Source organism: Phoenix dactylifera, unplaced genomic scaffold (assembly GCF_009389715.1).
Source record: "Phoenix dactylifera cultivar Barhee BC4 unplaced genomic scaffold, palm_55x_up_171113_PBpolish2nd_filt_p 000795F, whole genome shotgun sequence".
Taxonomy (NCBI): Eukaryota; Viridiplantae; Streptophyta; class Magnoliopsida; order Arecales; family Arecaceae; genus Phoenix; species Phoenix dactylifera.
In genome coordinates this window covers 99,123-124,286 of record NW_024068162.1, presented here as the reverse complement: position 1 = coordinate 124,286, position 25,164 = coordinate 99,123, and the positions used below count along the sequence as shown (strand labels likewise).

General features: G+C 37.5%; 2 protein-coding genes and 1 long non-coding RNA gene across 4 annotated transcripts; 1 reads left to right on the top strand and 2 right to left on the bottom strand.

Moving 5' to 3' along the window:
- Positions 1–6,846: 6,846 nt before the first annotated feature.
- Positions 6,847–18,727, bottom strand: LOC120107207. Of its 2 annotated transcripts, XR_005509110.1 has the most exons (4): positions 18,592–18,727; positions 17,598–17,735; positions 7,730–8,294; positions 6,847–7,154 (listed from the first exon to the last, which is right to left on the bottom strand). It is a non-coding gene; the product is annotated as an uncharacterized LOC120107207 (long non-coding RNA). The 2 variants fall into 2 exon arrangements; XR_005509109.1 differs by having other exon boundaries at positions 6,847–8,294.
- Positions 8,023–16,010, top strand: LOC120103853 (protein SIEVE ELEMENT OCCLUSION C-like). The gene is made up of 7 exons (XM_039120375.1): positions 8,023–8,210; positions 8,490–8,603; positions 8,688–9,142; positions 9,505–9,614; positions 11,277–11,404; positions 11,872–12,354; positions 15,368–16,010. The coding sequence occupies exons 1-7, from the start codon at positions 8,052–8,054 to the stop codon at positions 15,983–15,985; spliced, it is 2,067 nt and encodes a 688-aa protein (XP_038976303.1). The 5' UTR covers positions 8,023–8,051; the 3' UTR covers positions 15,986–16,010.
- A 798-nt stretch (positions 18,728–19,525) lies between the features above and the next one.
- LOC103709939 (protein SIEVE ELEMENT OCCLUSION B-like) lies at positions 19,526–24,692 on the bottom strand. Its single transcript, XM_008795475.3, has 6 exons — positions 24,408–24,692; positions 22,747–22,851; positions 21,999–22,447; positions 21,801–21,910; positions 20,583–21,208; positions 19,526–20,370 (listed from the first exon to the last, which is right to left on the bottom strand). The coding sequence occupies exons 1-6, from the start codon at positions 24,636–24,638 to the stop codon at positions 19,753–19,755; spliced, it is 2,139 nt and encodes a 712-aa protein (XP_008793697.2). The 5' UTR covers positions 24,639–24,692; the 3' UTR covers positions 19,526–19,752.
- Positions 24,693–25,164: the final 472 nt, after the last annotated feature.

Sequence of the window (25,164 nt, the reverse complement as noted above, 5' to 3'; positions counted from 1 at the left end):
TTATTATTGAAGAGAGGTTAGATTTCCATTCGTGTGGTACTTCTTGAATTAACTTAAGAAAGATTCCACCTACACTTGCTTAGAAAACTATCTGTGGTATCACATTCGATGTGTTCTGCTCTGAAATTATCTTAATTGGCTCTGATCTATGCTTATTAATCTGATTCTAATATTATTGCCTTGAGTTATATGATTCATATCCTTGCAATAATTTAACTTGCAAATCAGAGTACAATAAGGAAAAGAAATATATGAGCATTCTGATCTTTGTGCTTAATGTTTCACTATCTTTTTGATGTTGTCAAAAAGGGGGAGAAATATCTAAGTATATGCTCATAATGCCTTTATGCTTTGAATTGAATACAAATCAGCTTAAATTGAAATATGTTGATTGTGTTAAGCTGATTAAATCTAAAGCATTATCATGAAGTATGTTTTTTTTAAATATATATATTTTCTACTTCATGCAACTTAGCTATGTATTACTTCTAGAAAACAATATCTTTTATATTGCATATACTCCAAGTTTTGTCATCATCAAAAAGGGGGAGATTGATGACCCAAAGATTGATTCATAGATTGATTTTGATGATCACAAAATCTTGAAGTATAGATACTAATGTTTATGTTGCAAGGAGAAAGATATTTATTTTGCAAGGAACATAGCAAGTTGGAAGAACACAAGAAGGCCTCCAAAAGCTCTCAAGAAAAGTTAGAAGAAAGCTACAATTCATTGGCCCAAGTTTAAAGTTCAAAAGGTTCAAATTGGAGGAGTAAAATCAAAGGAAAAATTCGAAAGAATAGTCTTCGAGTCGACTCCTGAGGAATTCGAGTCGACTCCAATGTTTACCGAGTCGACTCCGGGGAAGTATGAGTCGACTCCTAGGAGTCACAGGCAGAAAAGTCAGAGAGCAGTTTTCGGGTCTGAGATTCGAGTCGACTCCAGTGGAACGCGAGTCGACTCCGATGGTTGGTAGGTCGACTCCAAAGAAAGCAAGAGTCGACTCTCAGCGGAACACAAGGAAAAAGTCAGAGAGCATTTTTGGGACTCAGAGATTCGAGTCGACTCCCGCATTGCACGAGTCGACTCCGAGACTCCGCGACCATCAACAGACAGAAAACCAAGTTACTGCCTCTGAGATTCGAGTCGACTCCCATACAGCTCGAGTCGACTCCAAGGCAGCGCTACACCAAGATGGCAGAAGGCTGTGTTTCGCAAACTGAGAGCCGAGTCGACTCCAAGAAAGTTCGAGTCGACTCCAAGACTGGACGAGCCAAAAGACAGAGGATCGGGAGTTCGGGCTCTGAGATTCGAGTCGACTCCCAGGACAGTCGAGTCGACTCGAGAGGACAAAATTCAAAATTGGATCCACGGACTTCAGTGGATGAGCCGACTCCGAAATTGCCAAGTCAGCTCCAGAAGTTGGCGAGTCGACTCCAGGTTAAGACGAGTCGACTCCCAGTCGAGGCAAGCACATTAATTCAAATTTGGAACAGTGGCCGAGTCGTCTCCGGTAAAACACGAGCCGACTCCTGCAACAGGCGAGTCGACTCCTGATCGCGCGAGTCGACTCCGATCCCAACGGTAACATTGTCAGGAAATGCAGACTGTGTCCAACGGCTCTTTTTCTTGTCTCTAACGGCTATATTCTTGTTTCCACGCCATCTAAAGCTATAAAAACAAGAAGAGAGCTAGGGGAGAACTCATGGAAGTGGGAGAGAACTTTTAGGGAAGAGATTCTAAACAGATTACAAGGGAAATCTCCCAAAAGCACAAAAGGGCCATTCAAAGTGAAATAGAGGGAAGAAGAGCATCCAAGTGAATCCCAAAGCTTCCTCTCCATCCGTGTGCTGCCTCAGTGATCCTCCACTTCGTGCCAAATCAGAAGAGGGTCAAGTAAAGAAGAAGTCGAGCTCCTTCATCTTCCAAACTCGTTTGAGGACTTCACTTTACTCTATTTGCTTATAGTGTTATATTTGCTTGTTTAAGAAGCTTTGATTTATCTTAAACTTTGTTATAATATCTTGTAACTTGATTCAATCACGGGATTGAATCAAGGGGTAAAGGTTTGTTGGTGAGCCAAAGGGAAAACCAACGGTGAAAGGTTTGTTGGTGAGCCAAAGGGAAAACCAACGGGGTTTAGGTTTGTTGGTGAGCCGAGGGTAAAACCAACGTGTAAGGGTTTGATTGTGAGCCCGGAAAAACAATCGGAGTGGTTCTAGTCGGTGAGCCTGGGAAAACCGACCGAGTTCGTTGTGCGCTCGTAAAACAACAAGTTGGGTTGTGAGCTTGTAAAACAACCGGCTGTAATCGGTAGGATTATAGTGAAATTCCCAAGAGGTCTTGGGGAGTGGATGTAGGTGCTGGGGTGCACCGAACCACTATATGTCCTTTGTGTTTGTAATGCCTCTAGTTATTGTCTAACTAACACACTTACTTACTTAGATAAATTGCTTGCTTAATTCTTATCCGCACATCCTTTAGTTGCAAGCATATTTAATCAAGTCGAAGTCTATACATCAAACCCTTGCTAAGTTTAACTTTCACTGTGCATCTATACAACTTAGCATAGTTAATCAAAAAGTTTTAGAAGTAGCATAAAAGTTTTAAAAGACCCAATTCACCCCCCCTCTTGGGTTGTATCTACTGGGCAACACTATGGAATTAGTGCGACATTTAATATTGAAGATTTGGTCCCATACAAAAAGATAATATTCATGCCTTCTGACCCCTTTATTGATATACCTGCCCATGTTGGACACCCTGACCTATTACCTGCTGTTGAGCCACCACTTCCCAAAATTCATGCACGCAGAGAACAAATAGAACATATATTGGATGAGCAGGTTATTTCAACCAGGAACGGTGATTACCAACGTTACCTTGTTCGGTGGAAAGGTCGACCAAAGTCTGATGTGACGTGGATTTCTAGAGCACAGTTGCAGCGCCTTGACCTCGATCTTCTGGAGCAGTACGACAGCCGGCCAGACCTGTACTCGACGGGGTCGAGTTTTCTCACCCGGGAGGAGTTGATGGGGACATCAGAGCCCTTCATCCAGATGATCCTGAGCCCCCGGATTGAGTCAGACCCGTTTATTTGCATATTTATTTTATTATTTTATTTCTAGGCTTATTTGCATTCTAGGGTTAATTTGTGGTTTATTTTATTTCTAGGCTTATTTGCATTTTAGAGCTTATTTGTGGTTTATTTGTGTTATTTGTGGGTTTATTAGAATTTATTTTTGTGTAAGGGGGTTTATGCAAATTGTGTATTTGGGCCCTATATATAGGGAACTATTTTCATGATTAGGGTTTAATGAAGTAATTTGGAATTTTCTTTCTCCTACGTTCTTTCTTCTCTTTTTCTCCTCTCCTCCTCTATTCTTCCTGCGTCTCTACAACCTCTTCTTCCTTCTCCTTCTCTTGTTCTTCTTTCTTCTCCTCTTTCCCCGCACTGGTGCTGCATCAGATATAAAATAAATACCACATGTAAATCAGAACTCACCCTGATAACAAAATTGGATACATAATGATGATTCTTCTTGAAGAATAAAATCTACTCAACAATGGAATAACAACATAGGAGAAAGCAATTATAAACAACTCTCCTAGAATAATAAAGAAGAGAATTTGAAATTTTATTGGATTCAATATACTTTTTACAAAGTTAGGCACCCCTATTTATAATTATAGGATACTTTGAACTTATCCACAAATGTGTCCACATTTGTTTCTTGCTGAAAAAGGTAGAATAATTTACATATAAAGAAAAAGGAATATCTAATATATGCTTTGATTTGATTTGATGCAAATATAGAAATTTGTTACAAGAATAAAAAAAATGTTCATAATATGCCTTTCAATTGGATAAGATCTCCAATTGATTTTGATGTCAGATCCTTCCAAGTTTGTCTAGATTTTATTAGTATCAGCCTTATTTAATTAGATCTTTAGGATTATGTTATTTTATAGCAATTTTTGAGAGCTGACGTAGGTCCAGATACAATATCAAATCTCTTTTGTTCCTTTCGTTAGCTTTCAATATGTATTGGTTCAAATATATGCTAGCCCAAGTCGAACTAAGGCCATGCTCGGAAAGATACCTGCCATATAAAAAAGTATCAGCCTTACCAAATAATATAAATGGGGTTGACGATTGCACTAATATTTTTTTAAAAAAACATCGAGCACTTTGTCATGGAAGTTGAAGAAAAGGCCATAACAGAGGAAGAGAGAACATTTGACTGGTAAATAGTGATATGGAAAGCATGAATGATGTTTTTTTGCCTTCTTTTGTTTGGTTGGGCGGCGGGGTGGTTTCCATCAGGCGCACACAAAATATTAGATGCGGACAACAAAGCACCTAATGTAAGAACCCACTTCATTTGGGCTGGTGCGCCGGCAAGTCCATAGGCCCAGCCGGCTTCAAATAAAATGATTCAAAAAAAAAAAATCGGAATAGGGGATCGTAATCCCTTGCCCGAATGACTGCCGATGAGGTGCTACCGAGGGAGGCATGGCCAGTGCGAAAGGCCGACGGCCGCTAGGGACTGTTGCAACTGGTAACGGCCGATAGGTGTCGTCATTCGTTCGAACTTATCCCCTCTCCCAAACATTTATTTAAACCCCTCTTCTCCTCAATTGACCCATCGCCCCTCACCTCCCCACCTCCTTCTTTTCCAGTGGCCGGCGTGCCACCTCGACCAAATACAGACGCCCGACGCACCTCCATTTTCTCTTTAGTTCGAGTGCACTACTCCGAGAGCCACCTCCTCTCCTATCGTTGGGTTCTACTAGAAAACGCCACCGTCGGCTGAAGAGCACCTTCTCTACCCCCTCGCCATTAAGTTCCCCACCGCTTCCTTGGGCCTTGTGGGCTTCCACCGGGTAGCTAGGGGACGTTGTTCCTCTTCCTTTCTTTCCTCATTTTGGGCCGAGCACAGTCATTCCCATTGGCTGTCGTCGGCCGCTCTCCACCACCCCACCCGCCTCTAGCTGCCGCCTTGCCAGACCACCCTGATCAGCCAAGTCCTCCTCCTTTCTCTATTCATGAAGTTGAGGATTTGGATCTCAGTAGAAGGAAGAAGAAGAGAAGGAGAGAGAAAGCCCATCTCTCTCTTTCTTTCTCTAATCTCCCTATTTCTCTCTCTTTCTTTATTTTTTTCTCCCTCTCCATGAGCCCTAGAAGAGGGTCCTGGCCACCTCAATAGACCTCTGGTCAACCCTTAGTAAAAGAGGACCTTGAATCATGCTTGTTGTTGCACGGTGTGTTGGCCCTTACTCGGATCCTTGCTGGGTAACACTAAACTTTATCATCACTAATCTCTATTGTGTTACCAGTGCCATGATCTAATTCTTGTTTCACGAGTTGATTCGAGATAAGTAGTAGAAGGCATTTGGGGGGCCTAGTGATGGACCCTAGTGAACGTCGGTAGGCGGTCTAGGTTGCTAGTCGACTGTTTGTTTTTTTTATGATAATCGAGTTTGATTTTGTAGAGAAAGAGTCATCTATGCAAGAAGTTTCTGATCGGGGTACTCTGTACCCCAGCTCGTAGATCATGAAGTGGGTCAGTGATTGTTATGTTTAGTCTGTCTTCGATAGAGGTAAGAATCCCTCTACTTGGTCACCAATATATATATATATATATATATATGTTTATTAGTTTGAACCATTGGATTTGCATCATGAAATCTACATTATAAGATTTGCAATTTGCATGATGATATTTACATCGATAGATCTGGTTTGGCATGTGATGGCATATTTTATATGATTTTCAATACAAATATACTTGTATGGTTATTTTACGTATTAGATATGCTTGTATGGTTATTATACGTAGTAGATATTGAAAACATGATTATGTGAACAATGATGCCTTAAAATTAAGGAAAATGCACTGTGTAAGTAGAAATTGATTTGACAAGAGTAACATATAAATCAAATTGATAAGATATGGTTTGGACTAATCTTATCATGGGATTGTCTCCACAAGTTTATACATGAAATAGCCTCCACGAGCTTATGCATGGGATAGCCTCTACGAGCTTATGCATCGAATAGTCTACATGGGCTTACGCGTGGGATAGCCTCCGTGGGCTTATGCGTGGGATAGCCTCCACATGCTTATACGTGGAATTTTGTTTAGCAATCTTGGATTAGGTCATGATCTTGGTTAGTCCAAAGCTGAAAAAATAGTGCTATGAAACCTGAAAATTAAGTTAATGAAAAACGAATTACATGACATAAAAAACTATTATTGAACAATTGGTTAAATTTATATACATATATATATACATATATATATATATACATATATATATACATATATATATACATATATACATATATATACATATATATATACATATATATATACATATATACATATATATATATGTATATATATATACATATATATATATATACATATATATATACATATATATATACATATATACATATATATATACATATATACATATATATATACATATATATAGATACATATATATATACATATATATATATATACATATATATATACATATATATATATATATATATACACATATATATATATATATATATATATGCGCATGCGCGCGCTTTTTTGATAAGATGGGCTTATGTGCATATTATTTATATGAGTTTTCCGAGTATTGATATGGCATTTATTTTACCTGGTATTGTTTGTTTGATTATTGTATTATTACTTGTAGTGCAGCGGTTTAGAATTCTTACTAGACTGGAAAAGCCCATATACCAAAATCTTGGCCAATATGATAAATCCAAAGTTAGTAATCATTTAAAAATTATTAAATTTGAGATTTACTAACTAGAATATCAAATCAATGAATTACAATTTGATTGGAAAATATTGGATTATATTTTTGATATCATATAAATCAATATAACAGGGTTATCTATTTTTCTCGGCCAAAATAAAAAGAGCTGATATTTTCTATTTTCTGTATGGGTGTCGTATCCAAACCAAGATCGTGGGTAAAAGCTGCAGTCCCTTCAAGTCACCAAAGTCAACAAGGTAATTGTTCCACCTGGATGGTAACTAAGCCAGAGCATCTTGCATTATAGGAAATGAAAGCTCAGAAGTAATTTCAGCAGTCCCTACCCTCATTGCCAGCTGCAAGTCTGCATGCAAAGAACAAAGATGACAAAGAACAATGATGACTCCCACATAATTGAAGCTAAAAGAGAATCTCAAGTTCCTTTAGTGTTTTCCCCCAAAATAGGTTAGATTAGTGATCTAACAACGTCCAATCATGCACTTACTGCGCTTTAAACATTTAATTTTGATTGAGCAACTTATGAACACATGTTATAAATCTTATTGGAAAAAAGCGAAAAAAAAAGAGAAGAATTACTGCCCTGTGGTTAAAGGGAGAAAGCAAGGAAGGAACCAGCTTTATCCTTAAGCTTTAGCCCTCTCATACAGTCATCTTCCTTGACTTGGGGTTAAAGTCAGATTCCATTTCCTTTTAAAAGAGGAAGCTGTTGGAATTTTTGCAAAGCACTCAATGCTCAACATGGGTTCTCATCATCTCCATAAGCCTTGGCATGCTCTAATTGAATGGCCTTCAGCACCACTCAATACTCTGTGATCTCACTCCAATCTTATGATATTTGGCTCCTTCAACTTTTTCAATAAAGAGACTTTCCAATTTGATGCAAGAAAAGCAACAGTTAAATCATATGCTTCTAAGTACCTTCAGAATTAAGCAATCAGTTGTTAACAAGTAGAAGCAGAATCACCAAGCTCGTCCTTTTGAACTCTCCAAACATTTGACTTCAGTAATATAACTCTCGTCATTGATGAGTTCATAGATACCTGTTCCACTATAACTTTCGAAAAGATAAAGAGGAAGTGAACAATGTTTTATTCAAATCAACTGACACAGATCACCTTAAAAAGCAGATTCCAAATACCCAGTGAACAAGGCATGCAAGTCTACTAATACAATCACAGCAGCCAGAAATTTTCACTCACCGAGAAGACAAATCATATACAGAGTAGCGAAGGTTCACATAATGCAGTCCAACAGTACTTCAGCGCACTTCCTATCCTCCCATGAGGACATCTTGATGAAAAAAATTCTGCAGACACACATGCCAGATGATTATCATGTTGACTCTGCTCCACTACTCCATCTGACTGAGAACATCATCCACAACATCACAATGCCATGTGTAATATAATACTGTTCCCCTTCAGCTTCTTTTCTTTCTTCAATCCTCGCATTTTTTAGGTTATGTTTCTTGAGTAGTCCATAACTGAAAATGCAATAGATGTATCACAGCAAGCTCTTGCAATGAATATGTAATAGATCTAATAGAGGGTTTAAGATGATAAAATTTTCCAATAAACTATTATTATCTGCTCCAAAAACAAAATCATGAGATGATTTTTTTTTTTTCTGCCCAAGTACTCTTTCAGAAGAACAACAAATTAATAGCTATCATTTCCAGGTCGTCAAGTCAGGTATAAAATCAGTTCAAGCAGATCGTAATGGCAGACAAGACACTGGGATTGTCAGCACCATCAAACAACTAGGACAGACAATTCATCACATCTCATGTGAGGTACAAGTGAACATTGATAACTGGACAATCATTTTTCCATGTCCCTATATTAATATGTAACTCCACGAATTCCTTCAATGACAGATGCTGAGGTACAGCTCGATGGATCGATCCTTGCATGCAACAACAATGGCTGTGCTAGAATTGTTGGGGAAGCATTCATGGAGCACAAAACTTGTTATAGTGCTTGCAGCTGTGGCGACAAGCTTTGGGGAGCTTTGGCTCATCATGCAGCTATATCCTACTAATCCTCTGGCCTTATCAATAGGATTAATAAAAGGGCTGAGGAATAGGATACAAGTCACCAAATCATTGGAGCAAAAGCTCAAGGCTTTCAGGTATCTTGTTGAGAAAATGGTCAGCGTGACAAAATGCATGGTGGAATTTGAAATGCTTCCAGTGCAATACACAACCCTAGATTATGATGCAGTGGCTGCGATGAAGACTCAAATCCACCAAGCTTCCTACTGGGTAATCAGAAGTTCAGTGGCATGCGCCTCCCAGATCACTAGCTTGGCAGCATTGGGCTTCGAGCAAGTGCATGTTCTTTCCCTGATCTAAAAGATATGATCTTTCAAATTTGATTAATCACCTCCATAAGAGAATGATAATATTTTTGCAGCATATAGATCATGGAGACCACACCAAAGGAATTTGGTCCAGTGGTTGGCAACCCTCTCCAAAAGGCTTGCTCTTTGTAGAGGTCCAGGGTTTCAAACCCTGGTGGTGGCATTATTTTAGCACTGTGTTTCTCAAAAGATCATGGAGATCATTGTTCTATTAGTAATAGAATACTGTTCTGATCATAACTAGAAGCAACTGGCATGCCCTCCCCTATGTTTAACATGTAAGAACAAGTATGAAACAAGATGGATTTAATAGTATTAAATCAATTTTACAGGCACACAAGTACCATAACTGCAACATGGGAACTTTGGAGTTCAGCCCGTAAGGTCGGCGACATGGACATTTTTTTAAGAAAGCAACTCGATATCTTTCATCAACAAATAGGTAATGCATCATCATGACTTTTATTGGTAAATGCATTATTTGAAAGATAAACTATTTATTGACTCTAAACCACATTCTATGGACAGAAATGTTTACATGAGAAAAAGAAACACTAAAGAGGCCTCAGCTATTCATAGATCATGTTATAATTATAGCATTGATAGTTGTTGCACTCGATAATGGATCTATTTTCCACATAGTCCTATTCATAGATCATGTTATATTTCTGGCATTGGTAGTTGTTGCACTCGATAATGGATCTATTTTCCACATAGTCCTATATTTTGTATGTTTTGTGCCTTCTCATGGACCTGACAGCTGTAGACAATGAGTGCTAGCAACCTAGCTCAAAGCCAAGTATGATGGGAAAATGGGCTAGAAGCATAACTCGTAGAAATCATATGCCTTTGAAATGTCAGCCCAGAGTAGCTTAAGAATGAGATGAACCAAAAACCTGCCCAGCCAGTGGTTACCTAAGAACATAATTGAAGTATGAAATCAATTAATTTGTTATCTGATGATGAAAAGATAAAGAAATAGGGTGTTCATTTTTTGATTCCTTTACAGAATTAGTGATTTCGATGACATGTGACTATAAATTGCCAATATGGTGGAGTGCTTATCACACAAAAAGGGGGAAAATGAAATTGAACAACATTTTGTTAAACTAGAGACAACAAAACTCGAGTATTTTGGTTAGATAAAGATCTAAATAATTGTCATACTTCAAGAACACCTAAAGTTATTTTCACTTGCCACATACTTTTAGGATTGCTGTATTGGACAAAAGTAGCCGAATTCATTGAATTATGTCATCCATGCTAAAATCATTGATACTAATAGTCGGTCAAAGATTAAGAAGACTGTAACTATAAAAGCTTAATCATCATGCTAAATTACCATTAATCCTTTCAAACTTAGACTGTTGGTGTAATAAGGCAAGAAGAAGTTCGAGTTTTGACTTTCAAAAATTCAAAAGATTATAACAGAATTTTCCTCTCCAAAAAAAGGGTTATAACAAATTTCAGCATATTAGTTTGAGAATATAAAATATAAATCTACTGACCTTCCTTGTTTGACCAATCAACAAGATGGTCACTATACAACTAGATTTCCGGTATGAGGTTGACACAAGAATTGGAAACAAAAGAAAGGAAATTTTCTCATGATTACATTGAGTAGAACTAACTATTCAAGCACAAAGATAGAATATCACTGAAGATATTAGGTTAAAACAACCTACTTATAGACAATTTCTTGAGTTAGGATGGTCATTGCAAATTTTAATCAAGTTACATAGTTATACCGTATAGGTTATTTGACTATTCAATTTATGTTGTATTTTGATTTAAAGTAGTTTGCCTGAGTTTTTTCATATCACATTGAAAAGATGAGAAACAGTCTAATTGATGTATACAATCTGCAAGTAGGCAAACTTATATTAAACAAAAGTAAGAGAAATGAACTATTTAGTTGATCCTAGTGGTAACTGAATTTTGGTTGAGTCCTTCAGTGAGCATTAAATTACACATAGCTAAAGTTGATATGAGTACTACTTGCATTTAAAAGCATAGGCATTGCAAAATTCTAGGATTTTTTTTACTTTCGTGCCATTGCTTATAGACTTACGCCCACCCTCTTTTGTTCGTGTGACTGCAACAGAGAAGAACATAAATTCAGGTCTCTCGCATCTGTTCGAGGAGGCTCATCTTGACAACCAAAAAGTTCTAAGCACGTTATTTGCGCTAAAGGATGACTATCCACTCAGGGATTATCAGTCACAAGAAAAGGTTAGTACAAATCAAGGTTTTACATCCCCCCCATAACAAGCCCCGTATTGGTACCCTCACTCTTAGTATGACATAGTATGGAACGACACTGTACCAACACATGGTATAGGTGCTAATTCAGCAAAATATTCATACCATGTGTTGGTACGGTATGATATCGAGCCTCAATACTATTCAGTTCCACAATGGTATGCTAAGATACACCCAATAGTGGGGCAAGACAGGTGGGTACTAAAAAACCATGGTACAAATAAAACATTATTATGTATTATACTATTTTTAGGTTGCCCTGTATTATATAATATGAACATGTTTATTGTAACTTTTACTGTCATATGGTGAAGTTAAGGTTTTGTATATTTCCATGAGTTTCTGTCTAACCATTTAGTTCATCTGTTGCTTCTGTTATTGAACATTATATATTATTATACACCAAGTTGGTGATTTCCTTTATGCTGATTGTGTAGGTTGGTGTGGTTGTCCTGAGAAACAAGGAGGTTATACTCTTCATATCAACTCTAACAATAAACCTAGAAAAGCTTCTTCTTATCATCCAACAACTCCAAAATCATCCTCAAAATGGGTCAGAAAAACCCTTTGTGATTGTTTGGGTTCCTATAGTTTTCTCCATACCATGGTCTAATGCTGAAGAGAGAGCTTTCAAAAAATTGGCTAACATAATCCCATGGTATTCTCTGTATGAGCCATCAAAACTGAGTTTATCTGTCATAAAATTTATCAAAGAAGCATGGCATTTTCAAGGCGGTCCAATCATGGTGGTTCTGGATTCCAAAGGAAAGGTTACATCTTTAAATGCCATGGATATGATATCAATTTGGGGGCTAAAGGCATATCCTTTTTCAGTTTCAAGAGAACGAGAGCTTTGGGAAGAACAAAACTGGACAATTGAATTTCTACTTGATGATATTGACCCCCTTATATCCTACTGGGTATACTTCTATACTTACTTTTGGAAATGTTAATTATATTCTTTTTTTATATCATTTATATTATCCTAAGCACATATGATTTTTTGGTATTATAGCTAGTCATATGACAATGCTTTAAACTACAGAAACAACTCTATGTAAATGTCTCCATATTTTAACTAGGGTTCATATAAGATCAATCTTTTTTAGGAATAACATGTACCTATACAAAAGTTTTCCCTGAGTTGTAGAATTCATGTTTCTAACTGTATTCCTATGCTTGTTTTTTCAACATAATTAATGTGAATTTTATTGAAGGCTTATATATTGCATTTGTTGCATGACATGAATTAAGCTCCATTATCTATAATTTCCAAGAGCCAAGATGTTTCATAGAGGTACATAGATACAAGATGTTTGCATAAGAATAGCAGCTTCACCCATCTAAAAAGGATACTGTAATAGCCCAAGACCTCACCTAAAAAAGGCTAACCACAAGGTTATTATTTGGGGTCTTTGGCCCTACCTAAGCACCCAAGACCACTTCAACGCATACAAATGTGGGACTAAAGACATTTACACGGGTTCTCGCACACTCCTCCTATTTAAGCCCTGTTATAGTCAGCAAGGAAGGGTCCAATCAGAAATAGGAACACTATGATTGAATTGTCAGCCCAGCAAAGATTTGGGCTACAATGTCCCCTAGCCACACATGGTGTTTGTGATGGGACTCTTCCTCTAGCAAGGATGCAAAGGCTTAAACAATAGAAGTATACGAAGACTCACATCGGCAACAGTTTAGTCCCTCGTTAGGTGTGTATTGGAGAGTACTTAAGCAATGCCAACAACCCGATTTAATAACTTCTAGCTAGCCTTTTTGGGTAAGGACATGGGTCGTTAAAATTGGTATTAAAAGCGAACCTAGTCCATAGGTTTTATGTAGCTACGGGATACTGTAGCACAGCCTTTTTGTTGCTGACCATTAGTACATCCAACCCACAACCATAAAACTCATAAATCCAAGAAGGAGGTCACTATTATACTTCCTATTCCCATTCAAAGTCGATTCTAACAACCTTTTCTACTCCAACAATAGTATCTTTTGAGTTGCAATGGATGTGATTAGACTACGATGAGCTAGTAGTCATGCCTTCATGTCAAAGGATTGCTAGATATTTCAAAAATAAGTTTAAAACAGATACTATTATTTTAGGAGTGTTTCAATCTTAACCATTCAATACGGAGAAAAACCCACATCATAGAATAAGGAACATTCATCTACAGTTAAAGAAATAATTGCCTTCAGGTACAGAAAATACCAAGGTACGCCATACCAGTCCGAACCAGACAGTAAAGGGCGTACCATACTCTACCAGTTTGGTACCAATACCTGCTATGAGTGGCGTACCGGCACTTGGTATGCCAACAAAATTTTGTACCGTACTGTACCGACACTATGCTAGTGTAGCATCAATATGGGGTCTAATACTAGGACAACAAACCTTGGAAAAGACCAAAGCTCCTTTGGCAACCTGTAGGTAATCCTTTGATTGATTCTAACCTCATAACTTGCGGATTATTTCAAACATAAAGGGCAGGTGCATGTGTGAAAACATATTTGTTGCAATCTGAATACATAATCATGAAAGAAATCATGAAGGCATGTGCCATAATCTTTTTAAAAAACAACTTACAGTTTTCAACAAAATAAAAGTGATTAATACTTAGGCAAAAGAGTATTAAAAGGAGCATTAATGTTGAGGTGTTTAAACATATGGTTCGATTACCTATTATCTTTATCTACAAATATATATCAAAAGAATATATAGCAACAATCTCTATCTAGTCATCCATTTATAGAGGTTCAAACTCTCATGATAAGTTCTTGAGATGATTACACACCAACTGTAACTTATAGAAGAAAGACCAACATAAACCATCTCAATACCACCAAGTTATAAAACAAAATTAAAAATTAATGAAAAATTAAATTTAAATAAATAATAACAATCTTGACTAAATCCTAGCTATTGGATAGGTCTTCCTGTATAACACGGTCTTCATCGCCCTATGTCCCAAACCCAAAAAAAAGAAAAAAAAAATTGATTGAATATGTGCTGAATGTATCTTCATGATAATATAATATCACATAATGAGAATAAAAACAAGTAATTATTTATGCTCGCACTCCGCTGCTCATGTTCAATCTGTGTGCATACTTGCTAATCATATGGTTGCTCTACATTTATTTGCACATTTTTCAAAATCAAATAGCAATGTCCTCGCAACAATTTGAACAGAGTGCTATGTGGTTGAATGCCCAAACAGATTTTTCTTCGAATAATGCATTTAATGATTCTTCTTTAAAGAAAACATTTTTTTTAACATGTTGAATGCTCAAAAGTATTTGTTTCTTTAAAGAATACATAATCGATTTTATTGCATTTCAAATAATTGTAAAACTCTGCACTTCATAACAAATAAACAATTTTCTAAACCTTACAGCAAAACTTTACCATGAACTATTGCAATTTAAAATAAGCAAACTATGAGCAAATAATCTTATAAATTGAGTTTTTTTTTCATACAATTCAAACAACTAACATAACCCTACTACATAATATAAAAAAATTTAGAGCACTTTCTTTTTTTATCACTCAGGTAATAAAGAATACCAATTCCTAGCCGACAACCTCAAATTTAAAATATGAATAACTTTTTCTTTTAAATCGATAACGTTTAACCCACATTATTGTCAAATGTGTAAGTATTTGGAAAAACATGCATACAACTCTTAAAAAATAAATACTAGTAGAAACAATGAAGAAAGGCCAGCATACATATTCATTACTTTGTTTGGCTATGTTGATGGTGGATATTCAGTCTCATTCGCAATTATCACATTATGCTTCCTCTAACATGTAAATTTCTTTGAAACATAAACCATTATGGAGAATTTTGTTCAGTCATACTAAATATGACATTGAATATTTGTCCTTTTGTTACTAGACATTAATATCGAGAATATTTGCAGATGCAAGATGGAAGAGTAATTTGCCTTTATGGAAGTAATAACATAGGTTGGGTCCAGGAACTCACCAACCAGATAAAAGACATTACCAAAGCTGGAGTTCTCTTAGAATTAATATATGCTGGAAGCAACTACGATGAAGATACAAGAGATATTTTAGCAACCATCATCAAAGAAAAGCTTAGCAGCTACTTGTCTCAGACAAAGATTCGTATCTTTTGGTTACGGTTGAATAGCATATTAAGTTCAAAACTCCGTCTTGGAAATACAGATAAGTCTGATTTCATTATGAGTGAAGCAAACTCTTTGTTGAGCTTTAAGTCTGGCAAAAAAGGATGGCTACTTGTAAGCAAAGGATCATCAACTGAAATTATAAAGCTCTATGGAAACAAAGTCCTTGAACTTTTATCACTTTTTCCAGTATGGGGCCACAAAGTTGGTAAATGGGGATTCATGGGTGCCATCAGAAAAGCACTTGACCCTCCTTCGGTTATAGATCACTGCAATTACTATAGCATCACTCCCTATATTGAGGATTTGAAGGAAAACATATTACTATGCAAGAAATGCAAGTGTCCCATGGAAAAGAACTATATGTATCAGTGCAAGTTAAATACCTAATCCAGTCTTTTTCATGAATCTTTTAGCTACAAGTTCTTATTTGTCTGATATATAATACTATTTCTTTCTTTCGTTCAAAAAGCTAAGTTACTTGCAATTATCATGAGCTGGTTCCTTGTAGAAGGACAAATTGCTTTTATATTCTTGCTTTCTCGTATAGCGCCATGCTAGATTACTTCTTGAACAACAAAGCATAAAAAGTTCAGTTTAAACTTACCAACGACTCATACCCATATACACCCATAATATCTCACACAATATCTTTTCATCAGCAAAAATAAGCCCTTTATATGATTTTTTTGGTAGCTTTCAAGATATTATATTTCTAACCTATTAAAAAAAATATGAGTTTAATGTGTAATTTCCAATATTTGAAATATGTTATCAACTTGGCTACCATACACATTCTCCTAGAACATATATACTCAAGTTAAGACTATATTGTCATAGGAGCAAGGAATAGAAGATCAGTTTGAACCACCAAATTGGGATCCGACATCTTAATTTTGTTGACTTAATGTGGCTATGAAGGCAGAATCTGCAAACCTAAAGGTGCATATAGTAATAAGTTAAATCCTCTATTTGTTCTCACGCACTTGTGTCTATAAGAAAAAAGCGATTAAATTTAAAAAGAACAAAAAATGAATTGGAAAAGAATAACAAAATGACGATGAATGAACATAGATATATAAGTAAGGCATTAAGCCATATATGCATCAAATGTCTATATTTGAAGAGGACTGCATCTCGAAAAGAAAATATTTAGTAAAAATTTACAAGAATAAAGAATGACGAGTATAATTATGCTGTGCTACTACAAAAGTAATATAGTATAGACATAGGAGATGTAAAAGGTAAAATGAAAGTTAAGGGACAATATATAGCCTATATTCCATATATAATGGAAATTCTCGTGCAACCCACTATTAATGATTTGGCCGACTTCACGTGAGTGGATGTGAGAATGAAAATCACGCATGTGGGATGATGGAAGATAAAAAAAACAATGTGCCAAGCAAGATGATGGGAAGATAAAAATACATGTGCCATGCAATATGATGGGAAGATAAAAATCTGTGTGCCATACGAGATAATAGGAAGATAAAACACCATGATGCCCCACGTTTTTATGGAGCCATGATACTCCATGCCCAAGGAAAGAAGGAAAGTGCATGAAAGAGGGGAAATAAACTCTTTGGCTTCTCCCACTCATCAAGCATGTGATCAAGGTCTGCAATCTCGATACTAGATACTGTGTTTGTACCTTATCGGTTCGATATGGTACGGTACGGCACATCTCTGTACCAAAATAGCTCTCTTATTCATTTTCTCAATTTTCATCTCGGTACGCCTTGATACAGATTGGTATACACCTTGGTACGCCTCGATACAGGTAGTACGAGGCTTGTATCGACTTGAATATGTGTTTCGTACCGATTTTCTCCCAGTACAGTATGCTCTGCAGTACGACAGATTGCATGTGATCATGGTCATCTAAGTTATTTGGTAACATGTATCGAACGTAATAAGAGTTAGAAACATTTAAAAAGAAAAAAGGAAGAACAATCTATCCTAAATCTAATTGTAGATGAAAATATAGAATGAAATTTACATTTTTGCTCCACGTGGGTGGAGATATCTGCTGCTAGCTCCTCATGAACACCTCCAAGGCCAATGCTGCAGTGCACTTCTGAAGCAGCAACTCTCCACAGGTCTTTGTCCATTGTAAGGTTTTAATAACAACATCATCCTATTATAATGGACACCACCGAATCTGTTATTGACCACTATAATGGTCGATTTTGCGCAAAATATTCTAGATTGAGATTATTTGGGCTTAAACTAATAGTTATAATGATTATAATTTATCACTATAACATGACGAAATGATGGTCATAATGGAAATATAGTGGGAACCTGAATGAGTGCTTTGAAAACCTGACTGCTAATAAAACCAGAAAGTTGCAAAGTTATCGGTCACTGGTTACCAGAAACGAACCGTGATGTCGATAATAAATAAATATATTATTTAATAACAATAAAAATAACAGTATACATAAAAAATCTAAACAATATATTCATAATCACTTACCCAGCAAATTCAGTACTCTTTACGATCATATTATATAGCTAGCATACATAGGAAGTATAGAATACCAAATTAATTAAAGGTACTCTTTACCGTAGTTAATTAAAGGTTTCATCAAGTAACGACTACCAAATGTTCTTATTTTCAAGGAATAAAAAAAACTCTACTAACAATCAAACTAGAACTAAGTAACGACAATCCTCATGAATAAAACCATGGTTATATGATATCATAAATTAGAAGCTTTAATATAATAAAAGTATGCAATTCCTATCGATATTGACAATCCTAATGAAGTAATGAATACTTGCAATTGCTATACTAAACAGCTTGCTAGAATTTCCTAGAAAAATCTAATATCTTACAATATGACAAAATCATCAAGAAAAGAGACAATTACATGGTTCAACAGGAAATCACTGAAATTGGCTTGACCAAACTTAATTTTTCACTGAAGAACTTAAAAACTTATAAACCGAGGATTGCATGGCGTGACAAGAGCATGGGTAGGGGTGACCTGGGGCTGCTGATTGCCACCGCGTGTCGACCGGAGCTCGAGGAAGGAGAAGGGGGCGGAATCGAGCGAACACCAAATCCCGCACTCCTGAACGGCTCGATTTATTTAAAAAAGATTTCTAAGCGGAATTCTAAAACCAGACCGCGTAAAAACCTAGACTGGTTTAAACAGTTTATTAGTTTAACCACCGGTTTGAACGCTTTTTATAAAGTAAAAGCTCGTTTTTTCCGTGAAAAGGTTTTGGGGGTTCATCCGAACCGCAAACCTGTCTCGTTGGTGGTCTAACCGGTTAACAGACCGGTCCGGTTCGAGTTTTAAAACTTCAGCGGATCGATGTAGAAGAAAACCAAAAATATATTTTGATCAAATAAAAATTTATTTATTTCCAGTTGTACAAAAAATAAAATTTATAAAATTATTACATTCCATGATTGGTGTAAAAGGTAAGTAGATGACATTATACAGAATAACCATCATATGAAGGTTATAATTTACATAACATTATTAAAATACACAATATAACAGATTTTCTCCAAATTTTTCATAACATTATAATAATCTTTCACCATGTTAGCATTGATCACATATTTAAAATGACAATCATTTTCAAGCAATAGTGACTCTCGGAAGAATATTTATTGTAACATTTATTTTCTATGTATACTTTGCAACTATAATTAAAAATGTATTCGGTACAAGCATATCAAATTCTTTTGAATACTTGTTCTCACTTTTCATTGTTATATCATTTTTTTTTTGTTTATTTTTGCAAATAACTAAAGCAACAAATGTTTGCTTTGTGTTTTCTAAATTATATGGAACCCGGTGTTGCGTTTTACGCATCAATCATTTCTTTGTTCGGCATGATGAGTAGCTTCTAAGGACATAAAATTCTCATTAATCATCCAAGAAATGACAAGGTACTAGGCATTGCTCATTTATCACTGAAATGTAGAAAATTTTATTTCTTGAACCATAGGTCCATAACAAAGACAAATTAGATTACTGGAAACAACTCACAAGAACAGTGATCTCACATGTGAGGAGGACCACAAGACACTTCAAACATTACAAACACACTTTATTTAGGCCTACAAGAAAAGCTTGCCTTCGAACCACACACATTCAAACTTCCAAGGTAGTCCTGGCCGAACGACAATCTCAGTCATTGCAGCAGCGATACAGGATGAATTTCTCCATGGGACGCTTGCATTGGGCACAAATCACCTGATGCTTGATCCGGCCATTGTCGCCGGGGAGGATGAGACGAGTGCAGTGCTCATGGGTGTGGTATGGGATCAATGCATTTGTCAGCGCTGGAATGAATCCTTCAGTCTCCACAGTTTCCTTCCATGCGTCGAACTGCGTCAGGCAGTCCACAAGCTTCTTCCCCTGGGACTTCACCATCTCCACCGAGCCCCGGCTTATGACGGCCCAGCCCTCGTCGCTTCCGTCGAAGCTGAGCATGGTCATCACCTCCTGCATGATGGTGTCATCCTCAATGCTTTTTCCATGCTGCATCTTGGAGTGCCACATGCTCTCCAGCCTCACCCAGAAGAACCACACCATCACCGGGTCTTGCCAGTAGCCACTGAGCTTCTCCGCCGCGATCACCCCCACGGCTTTCTTCACTCGCTCCTTCGGATTGCTCTTCCCCACATACACCATCTCTAAGGGGATTTTTGCCTCCTGCGCCACCCTCCTCAAACTTGTAGCAAACCTCCGAATCCAATCGATGTCCTCGCCGCCATACAGGCAAACATACCGGCCTTCTCTCACCTGCCATGCATAGAGTAAATTGAATATGAGAGCAAGGTACGTACGCTGTTTTGATACCAAGCTCCATACCAATACCAATATTATTACTATATTGATATGGTACGGACTGGTTTGATATACTGAGTGTCAATTCACTCTCTATATCATATACCGTTATCGAACCAGTACGGTATGATATATTTGCATAATAGAATGAGATTTTGAATTCATACCCATGTTAGTATCACAGGATCGATTTCGTCGGCGAGGAATTCAAGCCGCCAAGTCTCCTCATTCCAAAGAGCTGCCTCCCTATTGCTGGTAAAAGGGAAGGCTAGAGTGCCCCATATCCACATCATGTGGAGGGCATTAGGATTCACTACCTTTCCCTGAGGATCCAACACCACTAGCAGAGGCTTCTTCTCGAAGTGCCACACATCCCTGATGTATTTGATCACAGCTCGATCGAGCAGCGAAGGGTGGTGCATTAAGTACCATGGCATCATGGATGCCAAGCGATTGAAAGTCTCCTCTCTGCCGCTGTTCCATGGGATGTGCCTATCAATGACCGGTAACCAGACAATCTCATAGGGCCTCTCGAGCTTCCCTTGATGTGTATCGTTGTATATCTGAACGAGAACTAGGAGTTCTTCCTGGGGAATGTCGAGGTCCGAGATGAACAACATAACGATCTTTCGTCTCAGCATATCAACACTAACTCTTTTCTTTCTAGTACCATCAGAGAGGGGAAGATCATCCTTTGACTGCATTAATGCCCTAAGGATCTTCAAGTTATCAAGATGGGCAACTTCGAAGAGACGCGCAAGTGTTTGGTAAGTCTCGATATGCTTCTTCTCATCTGCATCAACGGATAAGATGTACTTTCTAAATTAGAAGGAGCACATCATGTTTAGGATTCACAAAATCAACAGGTTAAATCTACTTTAGCTGAAGAATTTTAGAGCTCCAAATGCGAGGATTTGCGGGCGTGTGTTTATTCTCACCTCAGTTATACACTGAATAGATTTTGGATGCTTATATAGAGCTAAAAATCCAAATAATACCTTCCATCTAGCCTTTTGAGTGAGCTACTGAATTGTTTCAAATAATATCAGAGTAGATCCAGCCCATAGCCTATATGGACTACAAGACACAGGCTCATCGAGGTTGACTACGAGCCGATTATGGTGCTTATAATTAGATCTGAATTGATTTGAATCTTGGTGAGGACGTCGGACAGAAGCGGGGGGAGTATGTGAGGATTCGTACGGACGTGTGTTTAGTCCTACAACAGCTATACACTGAGTAGATCCTGAGTACTTATAATATAGGATCAAGAAACTCAAATAATACCTTTCAGCTAACCTTTATAGGTGTGGTATGGGTTGTTGTTACATCAAATATGCTCTTAGCTTAAATCAAGAGAATATATTTAGGATTTAGGTACTAACCTATATGGTGATGGCACAAGGCAAGTTGCTTAGTAAGGTGCCTATGAATGTTGCTAACTTTGTGAGCTAAACTCGACAATTCCCATGCCTCAGTGGTGGAGCTGATGTACCTGTGAAAAAAAATAAGAATAAAGAGAACAAAAGTTAGAGGTTATTCTGAGTTTTCTGTTATTGATGCAGGTAAGAGCATGAACTTACTCATGGCCAAGGCCTACGAGCATAATGATCTGAGAGGAACAAGCTACAATACTTCTAATGGTCCAGTAGACAGCAGTTGGGATATGGGTCATGGCCATCGACATGTCAGGGGATTCAGGGGAGATATATTCTGAGGGGAGCTCCTTGAACTCAACAATGCACTTTGTAACATCCACCATGGCCTTGATGAGGTTGTTAATGGCGTCAAATCTTGGCTTAAGAAGATGGGTGTGCTCAAAAATGTCAGGGAGCTGCTTAAGTAGTGACACAGATTTCGCCAGGGGATTGATGGTATGAAGCTGGGCTGTCAGCCAGAACTCCCCATAGGTCACTGCAAAAGCTGCTAAAACTAGGATAACCTTTGCGTCCCATGCATAGTTCGACAGCGTGTGCAACAAGGCGATCGTCGTTGCATGGGCATCGCCACCGCTCGTGCACTTGTACGTAATCTATAACAATATGGTGGAAGAAATAAAATAATAAATGTATGCTGTTACCCAAGACTTGTTGCATAGATTTTCCAGATAATGATCTTGAACTAAGATGTGAGAGCAGGCAAAAGACATCTTATCAGTAGAATTTCTCTGAAATCTCACCAAATTTAACTAGCAATAACCTAGTTTAATGCTTGAAGAGAGAAGAATGCTGGAAAAATGGTAGGGAACGGAGAACAATCTCAAAAAATATAAGTTAATGTGATATCTACGGATAAAATTTATGGTTTGGTCATGAGGTTAATTTCATTAACCTCAGCAGCAATCCTGTGAATGGGGTACGCGAGGGCTTCGAGCATTCCAACAACTGCAGCATGATGCGCTCTGTCTTCCATAACCTCCAAGTGAGTGTGCGGCGTCTGCACACCAAGAAGAACAACGACAACAACAGTAAAGTTTGTGAGCTTATTGTAAGGATGAAGGAAGAAAGAGCTTTGCTACTTGCTTCTATTGTTGTGTCAGCAGTGCTGCCGCATGATTACAGTGTTTTCACAATGCCAACAGGATTTCTTGTCTGTATTCTGATATGATCTACATGTGGGTAAGCTTCATTTCTAAAGGAATTGCCAAAAATTTTTAGTTCTGACCTATGATGAATTCTCAAGGTGGCAGGCAGGACAGGGAGATTAAGACAAATGCTAGTCTTAATCTTGGACCTGTCAAAAATTTTGCCCTATTTTAGTTCAAACCGATCTGCTCTATTTGAAATTTGAACAATTTTAGATTTTCAATCCCACGATCCGATCCGACCCGACCTAAATCTGTAAAATTATTTGAGCCTACGAAGGTGCAAACACAAGTTCTGAAGCCATGGATGGGTTGATCCGAAGAAAATCCGACCCGGACCCGAACTAAACCCAAATTTTTTGGGTTGGGTTCGGATTATGCATGGATCCGACCCAACCGAAATAATTCATTGGATCAAAAATTGTAACAGTGGACCTGACCCGACCTGATCCGATATTCAATGGGGTCGGATCTGGGTCCAAAATTAGGACTAGAACAAAAAACCAAATTGGATCAGGGTCACTCATGATCCGACCTGACCCGACCTATTTGTACTTCTATAAACAATATGATTCCTCAAACATCCAAGGACAGCAAACTCAGCTGAACTCATCAGTCATGAACCAGCAAATGCTTGATAAGTGGTGGTGCAACATGATTACTAAAAATTCTTATGATCTTATATTTTCATGCCAACTAGTTTTATATTAGCAGTTTTTTATAATTTACATTAATATATATATATATATTTATTTATTTATTTATTTATTTAAGAACTAGAATGGAGAAGCCTGGCCAAGTTTGGGACGAGGGCAGAACTAGAATCTAGGTCATTGGTACCTAACCTCCAAAGAGTTTACGAGTAGCAGTTGCTCGCCCTCAATCTACTTAAAAGTTAATACTTCTTAATTTTCTTTTTAATATTTTTAAAATTTTATTTATCATAATATTATCTATTAATCTTTCTAAAATAACTATTTTTATAATTTATAACCCTTTTTCTAATTTTAGTCACCTGATCCATTGATTCAGCTTTTCACTTAATTGTATTCTAGCTTTACAAAAGTGGAAAAACCCATGAATTCCAAGCTCTATTTTGGCTTGGACTAGAATGGAAGAAACTTGCTTACATGGGCTGACAGGCGTGGGCTTTTTCGTTGATCCCTCTGGTCCAATGGCTTGACCACCTATTGGCCAATTGCCATCCACACATCGAGTTAAGTGTCTGGGCCGAAGCCTAAAAATATAACTGTCTATATACATAACATGAGCTTTGTTTCATCACCATAATTTGATGGCTCAGCAGAACTTAGAGTCATCTAAAGGCCAATCTCAAAAAAAAGAAAAGAAAAAGAAAAAGAAAAATATATATATATATATTGAATTTAAGGGAGCTTGTCAAATATACCTCTAAAATGGCAGGAGTTGCTCGTTGCATGATGTCCTCAATGAGGTACAACAACGACCTCACATCCACTTCACGGCCATCGGGGGAATGCGTTTCAAGGGTTTGCTTCATCACAATATTATCGTCCGACGATGAGAAGAGGTGACGCTCTCCCTTAATCAGTTGCATCTTCTGCATCTGCGCCGCCGCCGCAGCCGCCGCCGATGCTGAAGCCAATGCCGATGATGCCATTTCCTCAAGAATTGCTGCACAAAGTAAGGCCTCAAAGGCTGGAGAGTAGTAGCAGGGGCTCTGCAGCTTGGTTGCTGGTAGGGCACATATTAATAGAGCAAGTATAGAAGCATATGGAATAAAGCCCAAGTGAAGCAACTACCTTGCTTCACGGCCAGGGCTTAATCTAGATCCCTTTGGCTAGAGCCATTCTGTTCGATCGTGGGGCACCCTTGCTGGTTCTTTCCAGTCTTAAAGTGATACCTCGTAGTTCGTGCCTCATATATAAGTCTAGCTTTGCTTTGCATGGTATGTAGCTAAAGGGTAAAGGCTATGTTCCACACAGCTCCTCTTGGAAGCTAGTATCTTCCAATTCCATTAAAGAGCATGCGATCTTGTTGATCTCTAAGCCACGAAGAAACACAACCATGGAGATGAAAGGAGAGAAGCATGAGGGAAGTTTCAAGCATTTTTGTGCGTGGGGTGAAGCAAAAGAAACATCATGTAATGGGATACATTCTTTTCTTATTGCTTTGACAAAGTGAGA